Below are 22,933 nucleotides of genomic sequence, written 5' to 3'. Positions count from 1 at the left end.
TATTTAAAGAACCCAAGACTAGAACATGAATAAGTATTATCCAAAAGGTTCATCATGATTTTAGTAACTTAACAACACCAAACTCCTTATAACACCTAACACGCCACATACAAACTTACCAATAACGTAACATACATTCCACAAGACTATACTTTCGCTGTGCCTTCTAGCACGTGCCTAACTAGTATTACTTACAAATATAGATACAAAAATTTTAATCTAGAGAACTAATCCTTATCCACACATGTTTACATAATAGGAAATTACTTTAAATCTGATGCAGGAACGCGTAACAAAAATGGCAAAAATAACTCAGTTCTTCAAGGAACATAGTGAAAGGAATATCCTCTCAAGAAAAGTTTAAAATTCAATTGCAAGACCAGTACAAGCGAAACATAATACGCTACCAAAGGAAAATATACATATTATATAATTTATATATTTAAACTGCCATTTACACCTTCCCCATCAAGGGAACTAAGCTAAACTAATCTTTCACAACCTCTCATCTAGACCCACACGAGTACCTCCAATCACACCCAATCACCCATCATTGCGCACCCAAGGAGGTGAGCCCGTTGAATACCCCTGAACCCCCCCTCCCTTTTACCACCCTACTCACCCCGGCAGTTAAAACCCCTTATAACGCCAATAAATTCCCTATTGTTAGGCCTCTATAACCCTCGGAAAAAACCTCATCCCACCTTTTCCCAAAAATGTCTCTATTGCGACACAAGGTTCGATAAAACGTCGCCGCCAAAGTCCTTCTCAGCACATCCCCACCCTCCTTCCCCCTCATACCCCACAAAACATATATGTAGTCCACGATTACATATGTTAAACCCCTTACCACACCCTCATCCACACCACTCATATCAAGACTCAACGCTCGCAATACCGACACACCTTGACCCCCCACCCTCACCACAACCTTATTCATCCATACCCTGATGCACTCCAAACCTTCACAAAAATAGACAACATGATATGCAGTCTCTTCCCCACTGCATCTGCCACACCCCCCACCCTCGATAACCCTCCTATCTCGGAGCATCGCTCCCGATGGCAAAATCCCATGCAGGAAACGATACATAACCTCACGTGGCCTAGGTCGTATCCTTAATTTACTAAATCTTCGCCATATTACATCCCATGCATACATGGGGTAGATCCCTTCAACCGGCGCCACTACATTTCTCTCTAACAATTTACACAAAGTTCCCACCTTTACTTTTCCCGGTTCCCTGGCTAACACTAAAGCACGTAACACTGTTTCACATTCCTTCATTTCCGCCCCTCCATACCATTTCCTCAGGTGAGCATGTACCTTATCTAGCGGCCCCCCCCCCCCCTCCATGCACCTGCACTTATCACTTCCCTCTTAATAAAAACACATTTCACGCGCTTTCTCAAGTCCAACAAACCTAACCCTCCCCTACATACCGGCAATGTCACTACCTCCCTTCGCAACCAGTTGCACCCTGAGCCCCACAAAAATTTGAACACCATTCTAAGAATACTCGTGATCGCTGTTCCTGTTAACGGCATCACTGCCGAAACAAACCAGACTTTACTATATAGTAATACATTGATGACAATTGCACGTTGCCTAAGGGTTAAATGGTGAGGTCGCAGCATTCCCAAACGTCGCTGCACCTGTTCCACCATCCTATTCGAATTGCTAATCCTTGCAGCACTCAGGTCAGCCTCATAAACGACACCACAGATTTTCAGACTCCTGGTTCTCCGCTGCACAACATCACATCCCCAATCTAATCTCCCTGCCCACTCTCCCAGCCCCATTATCATTGACTTTTCCAGATTTACCTTCATCCCAGTAGCTCTCCCAAAATTGTGTACAACTTCCTCCAAAAGTCCTAACCGTGTCTCCTCACTCACCAAAATAGTTGTATCATCAACATAGCCCACCAAACCAGGCCAAGGCTTCTGCTCACCATCCCCATCCCCTGTCCTTAGACGATCCTCCACCATCCTATAAAAGGGATCCTGAACACATGCAAACAAAAGTTGTGATAATGGACATCCCTGCCGAAGACCTCGCTCCATGGTGACTCCCTCCCCCACACACCCATTGATTTGCACCCTTACCTTCGCGTTTGAGTACAACGTATCCACCCACCCCACTATTTCTTCGCCAAACCCCTGTCGTAGGAGAATATCCCTCAAAGCCTTTCTTTCCACCCTGTCATAAGCCCCTTGCCAATCCAACGCCACCAACGCCCCTCTTCCCCTTTCCATGTCCTCCAGGAACCCCTTTATGATCCCGTGGCCCTCGCCCATTGACCTACCAGGCAACCCAAACTGAGACTCAAACACGACCCTCCCCACAACACATTTAAGCCGATTCCCAAGAATTTTCGCGAACAATTTATAATCAGCACAAAGCAACGAAATGGCTCGGTAATCCCGAAGGGTACTCTGCTGTTTACCCTTCGGGACCAACACCACCACCGCCGTTGCCTGTGATTCTCCCATCTTACCTCCTTCCTTCATGGTATTCATTAACTCTACTAGGAAACCCCTAAGCAGACCCCAGTGCTGTACATAAAATTCGCTTGGTAAACCATCGATCCCGGGTGCCTTTCCCTTCCTCATGTCCATAAGGGCTCTCCATATTTCCTCCTCCTCAATGACCCCACCCAGTGCCTCCCGATCACTCCTCCCCAGTTTGCATGGCACATACTCACATACCTGCCCAAGAACCTCTCCATCTACCCCACTACTTTTCCCATATTCCTCAAACCATCTATCTGCATATGCACTCATCCCCGTGGTTTCCCGTAATACCTGACCCTCTCTAAACCCCCCCACCAAAGAAATGACTTGCAATCCCGGTATTGTAGTCGTTCGCTGTCGTACCTTCTGTCCTCGCAGCACACAAGCCGATGGCTTGTCGCCCCAGAGTACTTCGTCCAACCCCGCCTGTACACGTACCGCTGCAAAACGTTCTTCTTGCAAATCCCTTATCCTGCCCTTCAACATGTGTATATCCTCCACTGGGTACACCCCGGCCACAGCCCCCCTTCGTAACAATCCCGTAATCTAGATTCTAAATAATTTGACAAACCATACCGCAATTGATTAATGCGTTTACCCTCCCTCACATAAAATTGACGTATTCTTACCTTAGCCACACTATCCCACCATCCTACCACATCCTCCTCAGTCCTTCTGTCTGCACAGAGCTGTTCCCAAAATACTGCAAAACCTTCCACTCCCTCCCTATCCCTCAAAACCATCGTGTTCAGTTTCCAATAACTTCCCTGCCTACGAGCCAAAGCATCCCACCCCACCTCCACTAATACCGCCCTATGATCGGAAGACACCATCTCAATAGTTTTAAAAGACTCTACCAAAACCCTCTGAGATAAATATAACCTGTCCAAACGAGCTGCATATCCCATTCTTATAAACGTATGTTCCACCTCCCACAGACCTCCCCCGAAAGCATCTCGTAACTGAAGGTCTCTAAGCAGGCCTCCCAAGACTGAGGAAAAATATCCTGCTCCTCTGGGTTCCACGTCTGCCCTCTTAACTACACAATTCCAATCCCCCCCCCCCACAATCGCCACCGACGGTAACGTGCGTAGGTAGTACACGAGCTCCTCCCGCACAAAATCCATCTTCACTTTCACGTCACTTTCTGCTGGGGCATACACACACACAAACGCCACTCTCTCTCCCATCCACCATCCTTCCACACGTAATACTCTCCCCCCTCCCCCCCCTCTTTCCTGTGCAATACAAACGGGCTCGCCTCCCTGATCAACACACCCACTCCTCCTTTTAAGCGCTCAGACGGCAACACATAAGCCTGATACCCAGGCACCTCTAATTCACGACCAAGCTTAAAATTGTGCTCCTGCACAAAAGCTACGTCAATCTTGTACCTATTCAAAAACATCCTGAAGCACTCACGTTTAACACCATCACACAGACCATTAATATTTATTGTTACACACCTGAGGCCGGCTTAAGGTTTCCCTCCCCGCCTCATGTCATGACTCTTCCCTTTCAAACCATTTCCCTGGGCTTTGCCTTTGCCACATACTCCACCCTCCTTCCCAACCATCCCCTCCCCCTTTCTGTTGTGGCCGTCTCGTAGAGTCACTCTGAGTACCATAACCCCATGTCTTTTTCCCTGGCCTTTGCGCCGGCGTCAGAACATCGTCCGAATCTGACGCTGCTGCCCTTTTCCTTGTAGCTCCTTCAGTTTCCATATCTGAGTCCTGGGAGCCAGCACAATGGACTTCCACCTCTACCACCCTTAATCCGCCTCCATGTCCTTCCATGGCACTCACACTGTCCATCACAGGTGCCACCTGATCCTCCCCCCTCCCGCACACACCTTCTGCCCCGATCCCAGGTTCCTGCTCACTGTGACTCTCCACCTCCGTAGACTGTAACATAGTCTGTATCACCGTCTCCAACTCCTCCTCAATAGCTTTCACGTCTGCGCCCACCTGCACCTCTTCACTTGACAGCTGTACTGTTGATGGGCCAAGTGATTCATGGATCACCATTTCTTCTGATTCCACAGGAGGAGCCATCACCTCTTCACTCCACAAGCGACCACGCCCTCCTCCTTGCCTCCGTTCTTCCTCAGGCATCGGTTTCTCATGGACAGGTGCTCCGCCCCTTGCCGGCCCAGGAGCCATATTCCGCTTGCCACAGTCTGCCGCCATATGGTCATATTCGCCACACAGTCGGCATGTACGCCTCTGCCCAGCATACGCTACCATTACCTGGGTTCTAAACTCCTCGAGATATACATACGAGGGTATAGGATGCCTTAGCGTCATCTTTAGATTGAAAGAACCCTCAGGATATCCTGTGTACGCTCCTTTTACCCATTTACCAGGTTGTGCCAGATGTACAGTTCCATAACGTTCGAAAACATTGCGTATATCCACTTCATCAGCCTCAAAAGGCACGTTTCGGAGCTTAACCCACGAATAATGTCGTGATACATCCGTCAACTTGACCCTCACTGCCGGTGTTACGTTAATGCTGACATCTTGATAACGATCCACCAACGCCTCGTATACTTGAGCAGTTAGCACCTTCACGAATATTCTATACACACCGTTCAGTGCCACTCCATACAAATCCTCGTCTCTGATGCCGTATGTCTCTCTCACAATTTTGGGCAATAACACATCAACTGACGTAGGCGTTAAAGCCCCACTAATGAGCTCAATGCCCACAGTGTTCACTCTTCTGCGCACACCTGGCGCCATGTTGTTGACTAGCTCGTCTGGGAAAACAGTAGAGGGGTGCAAAGCACGACCGCACTCTACCTCATCCAGGCAGCAAATGCACTTAGGAAAACTACGCAGAAACCAACAGAGTCAGGAGCTACTGTGCAGCCTGTCCGTACGGCCCAAGAGCGATACGAACAATGATTTTCTTAGAAATTTGTTGTATATGTGTATGAAATTTGAGTCTATTATCAAGGTGGATTCCTAAGAATTTTCCCTCTGTTAGCTTTGTGATAGGTGATCCGTTTATCATTATGTTAAGAGGGACATCTGTAGATCTGTTACCAAACTGAATGAAGTAAGTTTTGTCAATGTTTAGTGTAAGTTTGTTAGTCCTCATCCAGGTAGATATTTTCTGTAATTCGGTATTTACAGTATTGGCTAGCGTGACTGGGCTCGGGTGAGAGAAGACGTATGTAGTGTCATCTGCAAATAGTGTGGGTTTGAGTAATTGCGAAGCATTTGGTAGGTCATTTATGTATAGGAGAAAGAGAAGAGGGCCAAGGACACTTCCCTGTGGGACACCAACTGTAATTGGTTGTGCAGAAGAGTTTGCCCCATTTGCATACACATATTGGCTTCTGTTGCTGAGGTATGACTTGAGGTAGTTGAGGGAGTGCCCTCTTATACCATAGTGTGACAATTTTATGTGGAGCAAGTCATGGTCAACTGTATCAAAAGCTTTACGTAAGTCAATGAAGATCCCCAGTGGGACTTCTTTTTTCTCTATTGCAGAGTATATATGTTCTAGCATGTGTATAATAGCATCATTAGTATTTTTATTAGGCCTGAATCCAAAGTGGCAGGGGTTGAGTATGTTTTGGGAGATAAGGTAGGAGTAGATTCGTTTATGAATTAATTTCTCGAAGATTTTTGAGAGAGGGTGTAAGTTGGATATTGGCCTATAGTTATTCAACTCTGGTCTCCTCCTTTATGGATCGGGGTGACCCTTGCTATTTTGAGAACTGTAGGGAAGGTAGAGGATTCAATGGATTTGTTAAAGAGTGCTGCAATGATTGGTGATAGCACTTGTGACACTATTTTGTATATAAAGGGTTGTAAGGTATTTAAATCTCCTGTCTTGCTTTTTAGTGTGTTGATAATAAGGGAGACTTCGGATGGGTTAGTCGGAGCTAGGAACAGTGTGTTCGGGTAGTTGCCAGTTGTGGAAAATACTGTATATATTTTCCGTAAATGCAGTAATTTATAGGTAAATAGATGGCCTATATTGTATTTAATAAAAATTATATTATGGAAAATAGGAAACTGAGCCTGCGCCTGCGCAGAAGAGCAGTCGCCATTGTTTGAATTGAGTAACAGACGTTAAATACAATGTGAAGAATTTTTTTGCTCTAGAGCTTAAAATTGGGTTGACGTCTCTCAAATAGGAGGCGAAATTGTTGGATGTGCATTCCTGCATAACTTGAGATATCAGGCGACAGGACAGGACAACTCCAGGAACCTCAGATAAGCTGTCTAATTTATGTTTAAATTCTGGCCAGTAAATTTTTCATAAATGTAGGCAAAATGGGGGGGGGGGTCCTGTACATGACACATTAATCTCCAGTCAAATTGGTGAGTGTTATGATTAAGATATATTCTCCTGTTATATAAATGTGTATATATATAATTCTTTATTAATTTAATATACAGTCCACAAATTTATATATTTACCAGCATTCCTGGTGATGTATTTTTCATTTGTAATTAATAGGTCCAGAGCAACTTGTGGATATGACAGTGGTAGGTATCGAAGGGGGACATTTTTTGCGACCTAGGTGTCCCAAATTCCTACTTGTCTAACTGATAAATAATAATTATCTTTGTTCATTTACTGTTATGTACATAATGATACATTCAGATAAATGCAATTTTCCACATTTAATTTGCCCGTTGGTCCTTTGAACCGGATGTAATTAGTGAAGTCATTAATTAGTTAATTACTTAACAATTATATGTGAAATGACAGAAGGAGGTGGATGTTAAATTCACAAATTTACTTAATGTATAGTGGATTATAATTATTACAATATTAATTTTGATAAGTAAAGTCTGGCTAAGTTTATATTAATTTGTATAATATTAATTTGATAAAACAATTCTGGCCAAGATTTATATCAGTGTATGTGTAATTGATATATTAATGTGTATAATATTAATTTTGATAAGCCAAGTCTGGCTAAATGTTTGTTTGTATTAATGTACATTTGAAGTTTATATTATTTTCTTACATGTAATTGCTAAGCTCAAGTAGCTAGGATTTATTCAAAGGTAAGTTGTATCAGTGTTGTAAGTTGTAATCAGTGTTATTAATAAAGCTGAATTTAATACATTGCATCATGGCTGAAAATGAGGAAATTAATGTAGAAGACAAACATATGGAATATAGAGTAAAGAAAGCATCACTACAGGCTAGAAAAGTTCATGTAACCAAGGTATATAATAAGTGCTTGGAATTAATGAATCAAGAAACTGTGAATACTGATGATTTAAAATTGTATTTAGATGCTTTAGGGAATATATATGATTCATACAAATTATATTACAACAAATATGAAGGAGATTTATTAGTAAACTGTGTAGATGAGACTGAAGTAGATCTTATGATTAATCAGTATTGTGAATTAGAGGAAAAGATTCTTTCTTGTAAAAGTCAGGCCTTGAATAAATTAAAATGTGTAAACCAGGCAGATAATCAGTCTGCTCCAACAAATAAGATGTCTTTGCCAAAACTCCCAGAATTATGTTTACCTATATTTAATCCTGGAGAAAACTGGGAGGAGTTTTGGTCAATTTTTAAAGCAGCTGTGCATGATAGGAGTGACCTAGCCTGTGTAACTAAATTATTTTACCTAAAAGGACAGGTAAGAGGAGATGCTCACATACTCATACAAACAAGCCTTTCCCAATGTAGATGACTCTTACAAGGAAGCAGTTGACTTGTTGAAGGTCACTTATGGTAATATAGAACAAAGTAGGTTGAATCTAGTGAATATCATTGTTAATTTAAAATCTCCAGATCACACTTACAAAGGTTTACAGCAGTTTAGACTTAAACCTGAGAGCACTCTCAAAACTTTAAGCAATAAATATAATCTGAAGGAATCAGACTGGTTATTGAGTGCCATGGTACAGAATAAATTAAGCTGTAAAATACTTGAATGGCTCTCAAATAAATATCACAAGGGTTATTTTGGACTGGAGGAAATAAGACTAGGTCTACAAGAATTAATTGTGCAGTTGCAGACCAGCCAACTAACTCATTTTAAAGATGCAACACATAATAACTCTGAGGTATCTGTCAAGTTTCACAAAGGGAAAAATTATCCCAATGTTAATAATCAAATTTCATTTACTAAAAAGGGTTACATAAGTGCATATCAAGTAGCAGGAATCAGAAATAATGATTCTCCACAAGGTAAGAAGAATAAGTACCCTCCTAAGAGTAGCCCAGTTAATAAGAAACCAGTCAAAGAAAAGAGAGATTGTCTTTTCTGCAAGGGTACTCATTTCTCTAAGAATTGCAATGCATACAATTCACGGAATGATAAAGTTTAAATTTTGGGGTAACTTGTTAGATGTATCAGGTGTTTAGGTAATCACAATGTAAAGGGTTGGCATGCCAAATTAAACAACTGTTATCAGTGTCACAAAGGAAGACACCATATAGTCATGTGTAAGGGTCTATATGATAATGTTGATAATAATGATAATGTTGACAATCCTGACACAACAGTAGCTAATGTAAAAATTGCTGCTAATGTTAATAATGATGGTTTTGCTGAAGTAGCCTTACCTGTGTTACAGGTAAAAATTGATGATAAAAGGCATAAATCAAAAAATGTAAATGCATTATTGGACCAGGGATCCCAGCGTACTTTCATAAAACGTAAATGTCTTGATCGTATGAAAGTACAGATGGGAGATCCCACAACTTTAAAATTATCTGGTTTTCTCTCAGATAAAAGGGCTCAATTGTATGACACTGTTTATGTAACTGTCAGGTTGGGCAATGAGAAAAAGCGTGTTAATGCAGTAATTGTAGATAGACTTCCAGAGAAAATATCTACAGTAGGACTTGGTAAAGCTACAGAAAGACTTTCACATAATGTAAATTTAGCACCTTCTGGTGTAAGTGATGATTCTGTAGGCCCAATAAATATTTTGATAGTGACTATTATGCCTCCTTTGTAAAGGGTATGGTAAAGAAATGTGGTGTCGCCCTTTTGAAGACTGCAGGAGGCCATGTAATGTATGGTAGGATTCCTCGTAATAATAATTCATGACTAGAGGAAACTACAAATACCATAACTGTGTGTCTTACTCATGAAGTCGTGCCCCAGTATAATTCTTTCATAGAGGATGGTGTTGAGCCAGTGCATAAATTGTGGGAATTAGACAGCATTGGAATAAATGTAAATGAAGAAAGTCCAGACGATTCTTTTACTCAGGAGCAATACCTGAGAGATGTAAAATTTGAATCTGGACAATACTGGGTACGACTTCCGTGGAGACTGAACCATCCAGAATTGCCCACTAATTACAGAATGGCATATGGACAATTAAAGGCTCAGCTCCGCAAACTGAGTAAGACACCAGAATTGCTAACTGCCTATAATGATATAATTGCTGAGCAGTTAATTAATAAATTTATGGAAGAGGTACCTCCTGAGCAAGCCAAAATTTATGGTCACTATTTGCCACATCACGGAGTGAAGAAGGATTCTAAGACCACTCCTCTGAGAATTGTGTTTAATTGTAGTGCCAGGAGTAACAAAAATGTACCTAGTTTAAATGACTGTTTGACGACAGGTCCGTCGTTGACGGAAAAATTAGGAGATATCTTATTAAATTTCAGAGTGAAGCATTATGCCTTTACGGCTGACATAAGTAAAGCTTTCCTAAGAGTGGGTTTACAAGAGGCTGACCGGGATTGTACCCGGTTCTTATGGCCTGAGAATCCTAGTGACCCACTTAGCCCTCTGAAAACCTTTTGCTTTAGGAGCGTATTATTTGGTGCGTATTATTCCGTTCCTACTTCAAGTGACGATAAATGCACACCTTAAACGTATGGGAAGTCCATTGAGTAAAGTAATGAGCAAACAATTTTATGTGGACAATTTCTTGGGTGTGACGTCAACTGAAGAGGAACTGTTAATGACTTATGGAGAGGCTAATAAAATAATGCAAAGTGCAAATATGCCTCTGAGAGAATGGAATAGTAATTCGTCCAAATTAAAGGACAAAATAAGTAAAGATTACCCTGGAGATGAAGTGCCAAAATGTAGTAATGTATTGGGATTAACTTGGGATACTGAGAGAGATTTGTTAATGTTAAAAACTAATAATTACAGTATGCCCAGTAAATTAACTAAGAGAGTCTTGCTTGCTGAAGTTTCCAAATGTTTTGATCCACTAGGTTTAGTGTCACCCCTTACTATAAGAGGGAAATTATTAATACAGGAAGCATGGAAACTTAAATGTGCTTGGGATGAAATTCTACCTGAGGAATTCATTAACAGGTGGGATGAATTAATTGGTGATTATGAGAAAATTCCAATGTTGGAGTTCCCACGCCAGGTGGCCAATCCAAATGGGAAAAACGTACTCCACATTTTTTGTGATGCTTCAAAATTGGCATAGGAGCAGTTGCTTATCTTCAATGTAATAGTGTTATTTCTCTTGTTATGTCTAAGGTTAAAGTGTCTCCAATTAAATCACGTACCTTGCCTCAGTTGGAATTAACAGCCATTTATGTAGGTGTCAAATTAGCTAATTATATAAGAAATAAGTTGCAGCAGATAAATATTAGCGACACTGTAATTTGGTCTGATAATGAGGTATCCTTACAATGGATTCGTAATGGAAACAGTAAAATTGTGTACGTACAAAACAGAGTCACTGAAATTAATCAGATGCAAGAGAAGTATAATAGTTTGGGTCAGCATATGTTAACATTTAATCATATACCTGGTGAGGAGAATCCAGCTGATTTCTTGTCTCGAGGTTTACCTTATGCTAAATTTGTAAATGCTGTATCATGGTTTAAAGGACCAAGCTGGTTGGTAAATAAAGCTAATTGGCCTGTACAAAAGGCGTATATTGCTCCTGTTGAAATTACTGTGACCACCGCTCCAATTGTTTGTCCTTCCTTAGCCATTGATATAAATAGGTATTCTTCTTTACCCAAACTAATCAATGTAACTAAGTTGGTGTTTAAATTTCCAAACAAGATGAATATTTCATTTAAGTTTTCACATCCTCTTGATGGAAAGAAAAATTGTGAAAGGTTCCATAATAGAGAAATTGGGGCTGTATTTAGAGAACAATGTAATTAGGTGCAGAGGTAGGTTACAAAATGCTGAATTGGGTGATTATGCTAAACACCCTATCTTACTGCCCAAAACTCATCATCTAACAAATTTGATTGTTCTAAATGCCCATAAAAATGTAATGCATGGTGGGGTACAAGATACCTTAAATTGTATTAGGGAAACTTTCTGGATTCCACAAGGACGGCAAAGTGTAAAAAGGGTGATTAAATCTTGTGTAATATGTCGCCGTGTGGATGCCAGATCCTATATGTACCCAGGTCCTCCACCATTGCCAAAGGAGCGTGTACAATTAGTGAAACCATTTGATGTAACAGGTGTAGACTATAGTGGTCCAATATTTTTAACAGATACTTCAGATGGTGTTCCACTGAAAGTGTATGTTTGTTTGTTCACCTGTACTGCTACTAGGGCAGTTCATTTAGAAGTGGCACAGGACTTGTCTGCAGAACAGTTTATACAGCTGTTTCGAAAATTTGCAGCTAGGAGATCCTGTCCGAGGTTGATGATTTCGGATAATGCCACAAATTTTGTAGCAGGTGCTCAACACTTGATAGAATTAAATAATAGTAACGATGTTCAATCTCTGTTAACCCAGCGAGGGTGTACCTGGAAATTTATTACTCCTAGAGCCCCTTGGCAGGGGGGGCTGTACGAAAGACTGATAGGCACAGTGAAGAGGTGTCTCCGCAAAGTACTACACCGGAAGAGAATTAATTTGGAAGAATTCCATGCAGTGTTAGTGGAGGCAGAAAATCGTATAAATAATAGGCCTCTCTCGTACATGAGTGATACACCTGATGCAGATGTATTAACACCTTCTCACCTAATATGTGGAAGGAAATTGGAAGCTGCCCCTGTCTATAGAGATAATCTGGAAGAAAGTGATGAAGATTACAATGATGCGGCAGTGTTGTGTAATAAATTTTAAATGTTAAATAAAGTAATTGATCATTGGTCTAATGTGTGGCATAAGGAATATCTTCTTACACTACGTGAACACTTTTATGTTGCGACAGAGGCAGTAAATCGACAGACCAGGTGACATTGTGTTAATTGACACTGAACAACATCGAACATTGTGGCCTCTGGGCAAAGTATTGACATTGTACCCAGATGCAAAAGGTGTTGCCAGGAATGTCAAAGTGTTGTGTGTTGGCCAGGAAAGTTTACACACAATAAATAAATTGATTCCCTTGGAATTAGATGTTCAATCAAACGTAAATGAAAATCTGAGGGAAAATGACACAAGTGATATGGAAGATAACGCAGACCAAGTGATGCTGGAAGATGAAATCGTAGTAAGACCTACTAGAACAGCTACTCAAGCCAGAACCGGCTGGAATCGTCTCCTAAAGGAGGGAGTAATTCGAGTCGTTTAGCAATGACCTCCGCCCGGCCGCAGTGTTGAAATACTGTATATATTTTCCGTAAATACGATAATTTATAGGTAAATAGATGGCCTATATTGTATTTAATAAAATTATATTATGGAAAATGGGAAACTGAGCCTGCGCCTGCGCAGAAGAGCAGTCGCCATTGTTTGTTTGAATTGAGTAACAGACGTTAAATATAATGTGAAGAATTTTTGTGCTCTAGAGGTTGAAATTGGGTTGACACCTCTCAAATAGGAGGCGAAATTGTTGGATGTGCATTCCTGCATAACTTGAGATATCAGGCGACAGGACAGGACAACTCCAGGAACCTCAGATAAGCTGTCTAATTTATGTTTAAATTCTGGCCAGTAAATTTTTCATAAATGTAGGCAAAAGGGACAGGGGGGTCCTGTACATGACACATTAATCTCCAGTCAAATTGGTGAGTGTTATGATTAAGATATATTCTCCTGTTATGTAAATGTGTATATATATAATTCTTTATTAATTTAATATACAGTCCACAAATTTATATATTTACCAGCATTCCTGGTGATGTATTTTTTATTTGTAATTAATAGGTCCAGAGCAACTTGTGGATATGACAGTGGTAGGTATCGAAGGGGGACATTTTTTGCGACCTAGGTGTCCCAAATTCCTACTTGTCTAACTGATAAATAATAATTATCTTTGTTCATTTACTGTTATGTACATAATGATACATTCAGATAAATGCAATTTTCCACACCAGTGAGGTAGTCATTTGGTGGGGTATCTGAGCTTGGGATATTATTGGCAAGGTTTTTTCCTATAGTGGAGAAGAAATCATTGAGTCTGTTTGCTGTTTCTGTTGTGGGAGTTGGGGTTCATCTCATTTTGCTAATTTAATTTCGCTGTTTCGTGATATCTTTTTTGTTCCTAGAATTTCTGATAGTGTTTTCCAGGTCTTTTTTATATCACCTCGTAAGTTGGATAATCTGTTCTCATAATACAATTTTTTGGCCCTTCTTATCAGGCTGGTTAGGATTGACGAGTAACGTTTTGTTTGGTCTCTGGTTATGTGACCCATTCTGTACTGTTTTTCATATAGGTGTTTTGTATTTATGGATTTGAGAAAGCTGGGTGCTAGCCAGGGACTGTTCAGTCTCTTAGCTGTCATCTGTTTAGTTTTTTAGGGCAGTGCTTGTTAAAGAGGTACTGGACGTAGTGAGCCTCCACTACGTCACTTTCCAGACTATTCCACTTCCTGACAACTCTATGGCTGAAGAAATACTTCTTACCATCCCTCTGACTCATCTGAGCCTTCAACTTCCAATTGTGATCCCTTGTTGTTGTGCCCCACCTCTGGAACATCCTGTGTTTGTCCAACTTGTCAATTCCTCTCGGTATTTCATATGTCCTTACCATGTCCCCCCTATCCCTCCTGTCCTCCAGTGTCGTCAGGTTGATTTCCCTTACCCTTTCTTCGTAGGACGTGTCCCTTAGCTCCAGGGCTAGTATTGTTGCAAACCTTTGCAGTTTCTCTAATTTCTTGACATGCTTGACCAGGTGTGGGTTCCAAACTGGTGCTGCATATTAAAATATGGGCCTGACGTACACGGTGTACAATCTTGACCGATTCCTTACCGAGGTATCGGAGCATTATTCTTAGGTTTGCCAGGCACCCATATGCTGCAGCAGTTATCTGGTTGATGTGCGCTTCAGAAAATGTGCTCGGTACTATACTCACCCCAAGATCCTTTTCCTTGAGTGTATGTGTGTGTGTGTACTCACCTAATTCACCTATTTGTGGTTGCAGGGGTCGAGACTCAGCTGTGTGTGTGTGTGTGTGTGTGTGTGTGTGTGTGTGTGTGTGTGTGTGTGTGTGTGTGTGTGTGTGTGTGTGTGTGTGTGTGTGTGTGTACTCACCTAGTTGTACTCGCCTAGTTGAGGTTGCAGGGGTCGAGTCCAAGCTCCTGGCCCCGCCTCTTCACTGGTCGTTACTAGGTCACTCTCCCTGAACCGTGAGCTTTATCATACCTCTGTTTAAATCTATGTATGGATCCTGCCTCCACTACATCGCTTCCCAAACTGTTCCACTTCCTGACTACTCTGTGGCTGAAGAAATACTTCCTAACATCCCTGTGATTCATCTGTGTCTTCAACTTCCAACTGTGTCCCCTTGTTGCTGTGTCCCATCTCTGGAACATCCTGTCTTTGTCCACCTTGTCAATTCCTCTTAGTATTTTGTATATCGTTATCATGTCCCTCCTATCTCTCCTGTCCTCCAGTGTCGTCAAGTTGATTTTCCTTAACCTCTCCTCGTAGGACATACCTCTTAGCTCTGGGACTAGTCTTGTTGCAAACCTTTGCACTTTCTCTAGTTTCTTTACGTGCTTGGCTAGGTGTGGGTTCCAGACTGGTGCCACATACTCCAATATGGGCCTAACGTACACGGTGTACAGGGTCCTGAACGATTCCTTATTAAGATGTCGGAATGCTGTTCTGAGGTTTGCTAGGCGCCCATATGCTGCAGCAGTTATTTGGTTGATGTGCGCTTCAGGAGATGTGCCTGGTGTTATACTCACCCCAAGATCTTTTTCCTTGAGCGAGGTTTGTAGTCTCTGGCCCCCTAGACTGTACTCCGTCTGCGGTCTTCTTTGCCCTTCCCCAATCTTCATGACTTTGCACTTGGTGGGGTTGAACTCCAGGAGCCAGTTGCTGGACCAGGTCTGCAGCCTGTCCTGTGTGTGTGTGTGTGTGTGTGTGTGTGTGTGTGTGTGTGTGTGTGTGTGTGTGTGTGTGTGTGTGTGTGTGTGTGTGTGTGTGTGTGTGTTTTTGTGTGTGTGTCTGTGTGTGTGTGTCTGTGTGTCTTTTTTATCACTGACCAGTGTCTATTACACTTCTCTGTCATTGTATTTTTATTTATTTGTCACAAACAAAAGCCTGACGATCTGAACAAGATGGTAACGTGGGATAATAAAAGACTTATAGTACCCAACGTCCAGTATATTGGAAACCACATCACATGCCACACATGACATGAAGGCTCACACGTACAGCAGCATGTCACACACGACATGAAAACACATACGTACAGCATGTCACACATGACATGAAGACTCACACGTACAACATCTACAAAAATACAGTCACCATCTCGATATGTGCACAGGAGCGGGAAAAAAACGAAGGAAGGGAAGACAGTGTATCCATCAGAGGTCAGGGTTCTCCAGAGATCGGGGTTCTCCAGAGATCGGGGTTCTCCAGAAGTCGGGGTTCTCCAGAAGTCGGGGTTCTTCAGAGGTCAAGGTTCTCCAGAGGTCAGGGTTCTCCAGAGGTCAGGGTTCTCCCGAGGTCAGGGTTCTCCAGAGGTTAGGGTTCTCCCGAGGTCAGGGTTCTCCCGAGGTCAGGGTTCTCCCGAGGTCAGGGTTCTCCCGAGGTCAGGGTTCTCCTGGGTATCACATTTAGTGGCGAGTAAATCTTTTGTCCCTTACATGTCTTATTATTACACCCACCCCTAAATCCGTGTGGGCCATTCAGCAGGAGGAGTAACGGAGGCTCGATCCTTCACGAGACAACGCACTCTTATTCAGTATATAATTACTTCTGTTGTTACGGTAGCAAGTTCAGCTCACTTGTTTCTCACTCATTAAGTCTCACTGACTTAGCTTTACGAAGAGAGGAATGAGAAAATTATTTGTGTCCTCATTACTGAACTGTTGAAAGACATTCCTCTTCCCACCTTCTCTCCTTGGCATCATCATCATAATAATAATAATAATAATAATAATAATAATAATAATAATAATAATAATAATAATAATAATAATAATTTAAGCAAATACTGAAGAACAGTTTAGATCTTTTAAGTAAAGTTTCAGTCTTTTAGTACATTTTAGGAGAAAAAATTAGGTGCCTTTTAAGTTCATTTTAATGGAAAGCTGTCCTGATAATATTTATTTCGTTCCCAATAAATGGCTATAAAGGCAATAATAGGTTTTCTTTAGTCGAAATTGGATGTATTTTCGAAATTTGGTGACGGTGAGGGCATGTATCGAGATGTAGGAAATATAGTTGATATTGGTGGAGTGGTGGTACAACTAGTGATGCTGACCCATTCATGGTGTGGGTTGTTTGTTGTGTGGTGGTGACGGTAGTGTGGTTGTGGTGGTTGAAGTGATGGTGATGATGTAGGGGTTTTGGTAGCGAGGTTGTCGTCTGCTAGTGGTAGTGCTAATAGCTGTGGTGGCAGTGCTGGTGGAGGTAAGAGTTTTTGTGGTGCTGGTGATAGTTGTGGGGTGCTTGTGGGGGATGTGATAGTTGTGGTGGTGCTAGTGGTGGTGGTGATAGTTGTGGTGGTACTGATACCTATGGTGGTGCTTGTGGTGGTGGTGATAACTGTTGTGATAGTTGTGGTGGTGATAGTTATGGTGGTGGTGATAGTTGTGGTGGTAGTGATACCTATGGTGGTGCTTCTGGTGGTGGTGATAACTGTTGTAATAGTTGTGGTGGTGGTGATAACTGTTGTGATAGTTGTGGTGGTGGTGATAACTGTTGTGAAATTTGTGGTGATGGTGATAGTTATGGTGGTGGTGATAATTGTGGTGGTACTGATGCCTATAGTGGTGCTTGTGGTGGTGGTGATAAATGTTATGATAGTTGTGGTGGTGGTGATAGTTATGGTGGTGGTGATAGTTGTGGTGGTAGTGAAACCTATGGTGGTGCTTGTGGTGGTGGTGATAACTGTTGTGATAGTTGTGGTGGTGGTGATAGTTATGGTGGTGGTCATAGTTGTGGTGGTAGTGATGCCTATGATGGTGCTTGTGGTGGTGGTGATAACTGTTGTGATAGTTGTGGTGGTGGTGATAGTCGTGGTGTTGAATACCACTGTTGACGGTCACCTTAGCAAGAAGAGCAGTCAGTGTTACCAAAGCTTCATAATCTGCAACAAATTATCAGCGACTCATCTCGCTCAGCTGAAGCTTCGCTCTTATGTATAAATTATTCATAAATAAACTTGCGAAATAATCTTAGCTAAATAAATCAAATAAATATTCCCACCAAAAAAATGAATTCCATATTTTTTCGTTAGGTTCAGAATGATTTTTGCGAAATTATTGCATACACAAATTTCCGCTTGCCTTATTCGGCAAGAAGAGCGTTGCTGTTTAAGCCAAAATCGCAAGTTTTACCTATTCGGCACGACATATGCATATAAAATAGCGTCTCTGAAAAAACAGCTCTTGATAAATTTCTTAATTACAATAAACAAAACAAAAGGTCTATTGTTATAATAATGTGACGTAGGCTACATATAGATCAAAAAAAAAAAAAATCTTCATTTCACTTATTTTTTTTCCACTTTGTGATAAAATTGTCAGAATTGACTGGAAGGTAACTGGCTACACCTTGCTTCATATGTATTTAATTGCCGGGCTGTGATTCGTACGTTGGACTACATACAGCCAGCTGTAACAGCCTGGTTGATCACGGCCTGATCCACCGGGAGGCCTGGTCATGGACCGGGCCGCGGGGGCGTTGACCCCCAGGAATACCCTCCAGGTAGACTCCAGGTAGGTTAGGTTAGATAAGGTTCGTCAGGAAACATGACAAGTGTTCCCTGACGTGGGTCTTAGATGATGACCCGCCGTTGGAGCTTTTGGTCATCTGACCGAGGCCTTTCCCTGGCTTACCGGTTTAGTTACATAGATTCCAGGCAGGTTGACAATTGACAACTCTAATGCGCTCCTGAAAATTCATAATAAGTACTGTAGAATTTTCTGTACTCGGGACTTATTTTTCCCCATAAGAAACAATGTAAAATGAATTAATGCATTTCGAGTGCCTAAATTTGCATATTTAATGCCAGTTATTTTCTCCCCAACAATAATTGTCACTCAGTCTTTTGCCTTCATTTTGCTGTTCGAATTTCAAACGCGACGAAAAGGCTTCTTATCTTACCTGAATAGTCATAGGATTTTAGGCAATAATTTTTTTTTATTCGGCAGTACTCTCCCGATCCGGGTCTTTTCCAATAGTGGTGACCCGACCTTGGCTCCCTGTCTAGGAGTGTCTCGAGACCTAAGTCTGCCATGGGAGGAGGTACAAGTATCCCCTCATTTTAGGGACCAACTGTCCCCAGGCCTAGCCACAGTCCCCGCCCTCAGGGGGCTCGTAGGGAGAAGCTATCGTCCTAATGTATGGGCACCTGACTTAATATGATTATACATTTTTAAATATATATTTCGGATAAATCACTTCGTCTGACTTTTCTTGGGTTATCCTAGGTAATTTACACAGTGTATGATAATTGTACTTATGTGTGCCTGTATCTAAATAAACTTTGTTTTTCACAGAGTGGAAAATTCTTCCGAAGTCAGTCTTAGCCAGCGACTCAACTCAAAGAAAATGAAACAAAAATGAAGGTGAAGTTACAAGAGTAACTAGCACAAATTACAACACTTTAGGTGATAGACATATTCTGATTTAGAGTCGATAACACAAGATATATTTTATCAAGGGAAGCCACTGATAACATTGGAGGAGTTAATAGGATGACACTCGTTATATTTACAAGTGAAGGGCTGGGAAAGGGGGTTTTATTTTCTGAGAACCAAGCCTTACAACCATCGAAAAAGCTTTGTCAGAGAGGGAGGTAACGTCTCGTGTAGTCTTGTCAAAACTGGAGGCATATGTTTCCTGGAGTTGCGTCAGTAAGGAATATATACATCTCCTGGAGTTGCGTCAAAGAGAAAGAAAAATTTAATCGAATTATTAATCTCGATGGTTTGGTAACCCACTAAATTTAATCAGTGTGGCTTGTTTTTTCTGAGATCCTTTTTATTTTAGGCCCTCCACCCAGGATGCGATCCATAACAATTAACAAACTGTTAGGTATCTGTTTATTGGGTAATAGAGGCAGTAGGCGTTAAGAGACTTGTCCATATACCCCTGCCTCATAGTCCTCACTAACGAAGGCTGAGAACACTAACCACTGCACTACGAGTTGCCTAAGAGCCACCTAGAGGGCTTTTTTGGGAGGTGTTGTGATCACATGTAGAGGGAGTTCCTCTGTTTGAGCCTGAGAGAGTAGGGGTACTGTGGGTGTCTGTTGACGGGCTGACGTGTGATGTTAGCCATGGCACACCCCATCAGGAACTCCAGGAACCTGCAGCTTGACTCGTAAGTGAACCAAAGCCATGGCGGCCGGGGCAGCAGCGTGAGGGAGCTGAAGTGTTCATAGAGGCCATACACCAGTGCCAAAGACAGCAAGGTGCCCAGTGCCGCTGTCACATAAGTCACCAGCAGTACCTGCGTCAGAAGGATCAAGTTAGGATTATTTGATATTTTGCAACTAACCCACAAAAGTGGAAACTAAAATTTATATGCTATCAATAACAGCTGCCGGGCTGATGAGAGACTGGGCCACAATCAGTGGACGGAAGATCGATGCTCCACCATTCCATGCAGTAACGATTAGCATAGATTTACGGTTTCTCCATTTCTTTCTCACTCATCACTTAGACGGACTGAAGCAGTGTCCAGTTCACATTGTAAATTTGTAGATTAGTTGTGAATTATTGCAGCCACAATACTGTGACTTTTATCTATCTTCACATTACATAAGAATATATCGTTTTCAGTTCATGACTACAAATATGAAAGAATATCACAGAACAGAAGCACCTAATCACATGCATGCGTTAATATACATATCTTCGGAACTACACTTTTTATTTATATATGTAACTGATAAACTGGGTGTTATATAATTAAAGTAATACTTACCTGTTGCACCTGAGACTTCCTGGAGTCCTTGAAGGTCGTAGGGATCTTGGAGGCTGCTGCCGTCTGGTTGACGTAAGCGATGTGGTTGAGAATTGATGTGAGGGTGACGTCTGAACGGCTCTCTGGAGTGCGGGCCAAGAGAGCCTCCACTTCGGACTCATCCTTGATGCTCTTCCTGCTGCCCCTTCGGGCGGTCGAGGGTGAGGAGGAACTTAAACTTCGGTGATCTCTTTGGCAGGGTCCCGGCAGCGCCTGCCAGTTCTCACTGCCCTTGCGGCTTGAACACGACACACTGCTGCTCTTCCTCCTACTGCTGGTATCACTCCCGAGGTCGTAGGAACGAGTGTGTCTGAGTTTCACCTTCTCAGTGTTTCGACTGTTTCTTCGGCTGGAGGTACTGGCTCGTCTTGGATTATCTCTCAAGTTTCTGTCGTTATCGTCCTGTTCCACACTTTTCTTAACCTCGTGATCTTTGTCGCAACTTTCAATTGTCTGCGTGTCCTCTGACCACGTCAAACTCTTTTTACGTTTGGGAATCACGTCTTCACCATTGCTGATTTTCAGGCATTTGTCACTTTCATCACTTTTAATAACAAATTTGTTGTCACTTTCGCCACTTGTACTCTCACAAAAACTACCTTTCCTTGAGTCACCACACTTTTTCGTATCTTCCGAAGGACTTTCTGATTTTAACACAGAATCAATGGATTTCGTAGACGAGAAATTACAAATGATTCCCCTAATAGCCACTTCTTTGCCTGAGTCTTTAGTGACTGCCACCTCGTCTTCCCTGATGCAGTCCTCTCCCTCTCCCACTTCGGGTCCATTTTTGTCTATGAACGCTATATCATCGTCATCTTCCAGCATGAGCGACTTGATCACTCTCGCACTCTCATCATCATCACCTCCCACCTCCTCTACTGTGATGATGACACTCGCCACTTTTTCGTTTTCTTGGAACGACTTTTTTCTCTTTTTTGCTTCAGTTTTTGGTGACCTGGGAGGCGTGGCACTGCAGTTGTTGCGACCTACAGCTGTTTTGCTGCAATTGTTATGGCCTGTAGGTGTTTTGCTGCAGCTGTTGTGGCCTCTAGGTGTTTTGCCGCAGCTGTTGTGGCCTATAGGTGTTTTGCCGCAGCTGTTGTGACCTGTAGGTGTTTTGCCGCAGCTGTTGTGGCCTGCAGGTGTTTTGCTGCAGCTACTGTGAGCTGTGGGTGATCTCTCTCCCCCCACAGCCGCCGACGACCCACCTCCAGCACCTCTCCTGGCACTGGGCGGCGTCGGGATAGACTCCTGGTCTTCACTCTCCTCGGCGATGTCTGCGGCCTCGTCCTCAAATACTTTGATACCTGTAAACACAAGAATAAGGATAATAAAGGATTATATATTCCCAAGTTATTAAATTCTGCAAAAATTTTCTATCACAGTGCCACTCCACCGCACCTGGGTCAGTAAGGTTACACATCATCCTTTCGCTGCCAGTCCAGAATATTTTAATTCCTGGGAATTAAAGCATTTTTTTTAAATGCACAATGAGATGTGCAACTAACTCACTGGGAATATACATTTGAGATATATATAACCGAAGGTTTCCCACGACAGTAGCTGCAATCTGCAAGTTCCACGACGTCAGATTTAACTTACTGTATTTCATATAAACTCGTCACGTACAAGATTTACATAAAGTATTCCTGTATGATACAGTACGTGATATTTTAATGCAGGGTAGTGATGGTGTATCGTTGGTGGTGGTTATGTTATGGTGGTGATTTTTGCTAGTGATGGTGGTGATGTCTCGTTGTTGGTGGTGGTATTTTTTTTGTTGGTGGTGATGGTGGTGACGTTTTGTTGGTGATGTTGTTGTTCGTGATGGTGCTGTTTTGTTTGTGATGGTGGTGATGCTTTGTGGGTGATGGTGATGCCTTGTGGTTGGTGGTGATGCTTTGTGGGTGATGCTGATGCTTTGTGCGTAGTGGTGATGCTTTGTGGGTGGTGGTGATGCTTTGTGGGTGATGGTGATGCTTTGTGGGTTGTGGTGATGCTTTGAGTGTGATGGTGATGCTTTGTGGGTGGTGGTGATGCTTTGTGGGTGATGGTGATGTTTTGTGCGTAGTGGTGATGCTTTGTGGGTGGTGGTGATGCTTTGTGGGTGGTGGTGATGTTTTGTGGGTGA

At 42.2% G+C, this 22,933-nt stretch overlaps 1 protein-coding gene across 3 annotated transcripts in view; it reads right to left on the bottom strand.

Moving 5' to 3' along the window:
* Positions 1–15,972: 15,972 nt before the first annotated feature.
* The window catches only part of LOC128699065 (uncharacterized), a 224,015-nt gene continuing 217,054 nt past the window's right edge, over positions 15,973–22,933 (bottom strand). For all 3 annotated transcript variants that reach the window (XM_070096619.1, XM_070096620.1, XM_070096621.1), the window contains 2 exons: positions 20,761–22,109; positions 15,973–20,283 (listed from right to left, as the gene is read on the bottom strand). In XM_070096619.1, coding sequence (XP_069952720.1) covers positions 20,023–20,283; positions 20,761–22,109 — 1,610 coding nt within the window. In that variant the 3' untranslated portion in view covers positions 15,973–20,022. The remainder of the gene's footprint in view (positions 20,284–20,760; positions 22,110–22,933) is intronic.

Source organism: Cherax quadricarinatus, chromosome 54 (genome assembly GCF_038502225.1).
Source record: "Cherax quadricarinatus isolate ZL_2023a chromosome 54, ASM3850222v1, whole genome shotgun sequence".
NCBI lineage: Eukaryota > Metazoa > Arthropoda > Malacostraca > Decapoda > Parastacidae > Cherax > Cherax quadricarinatus.
Note: the sequence above shows the minus strand (reverse complement) of the source record. Positions and strands in the feature narration are given on the sequence as shown.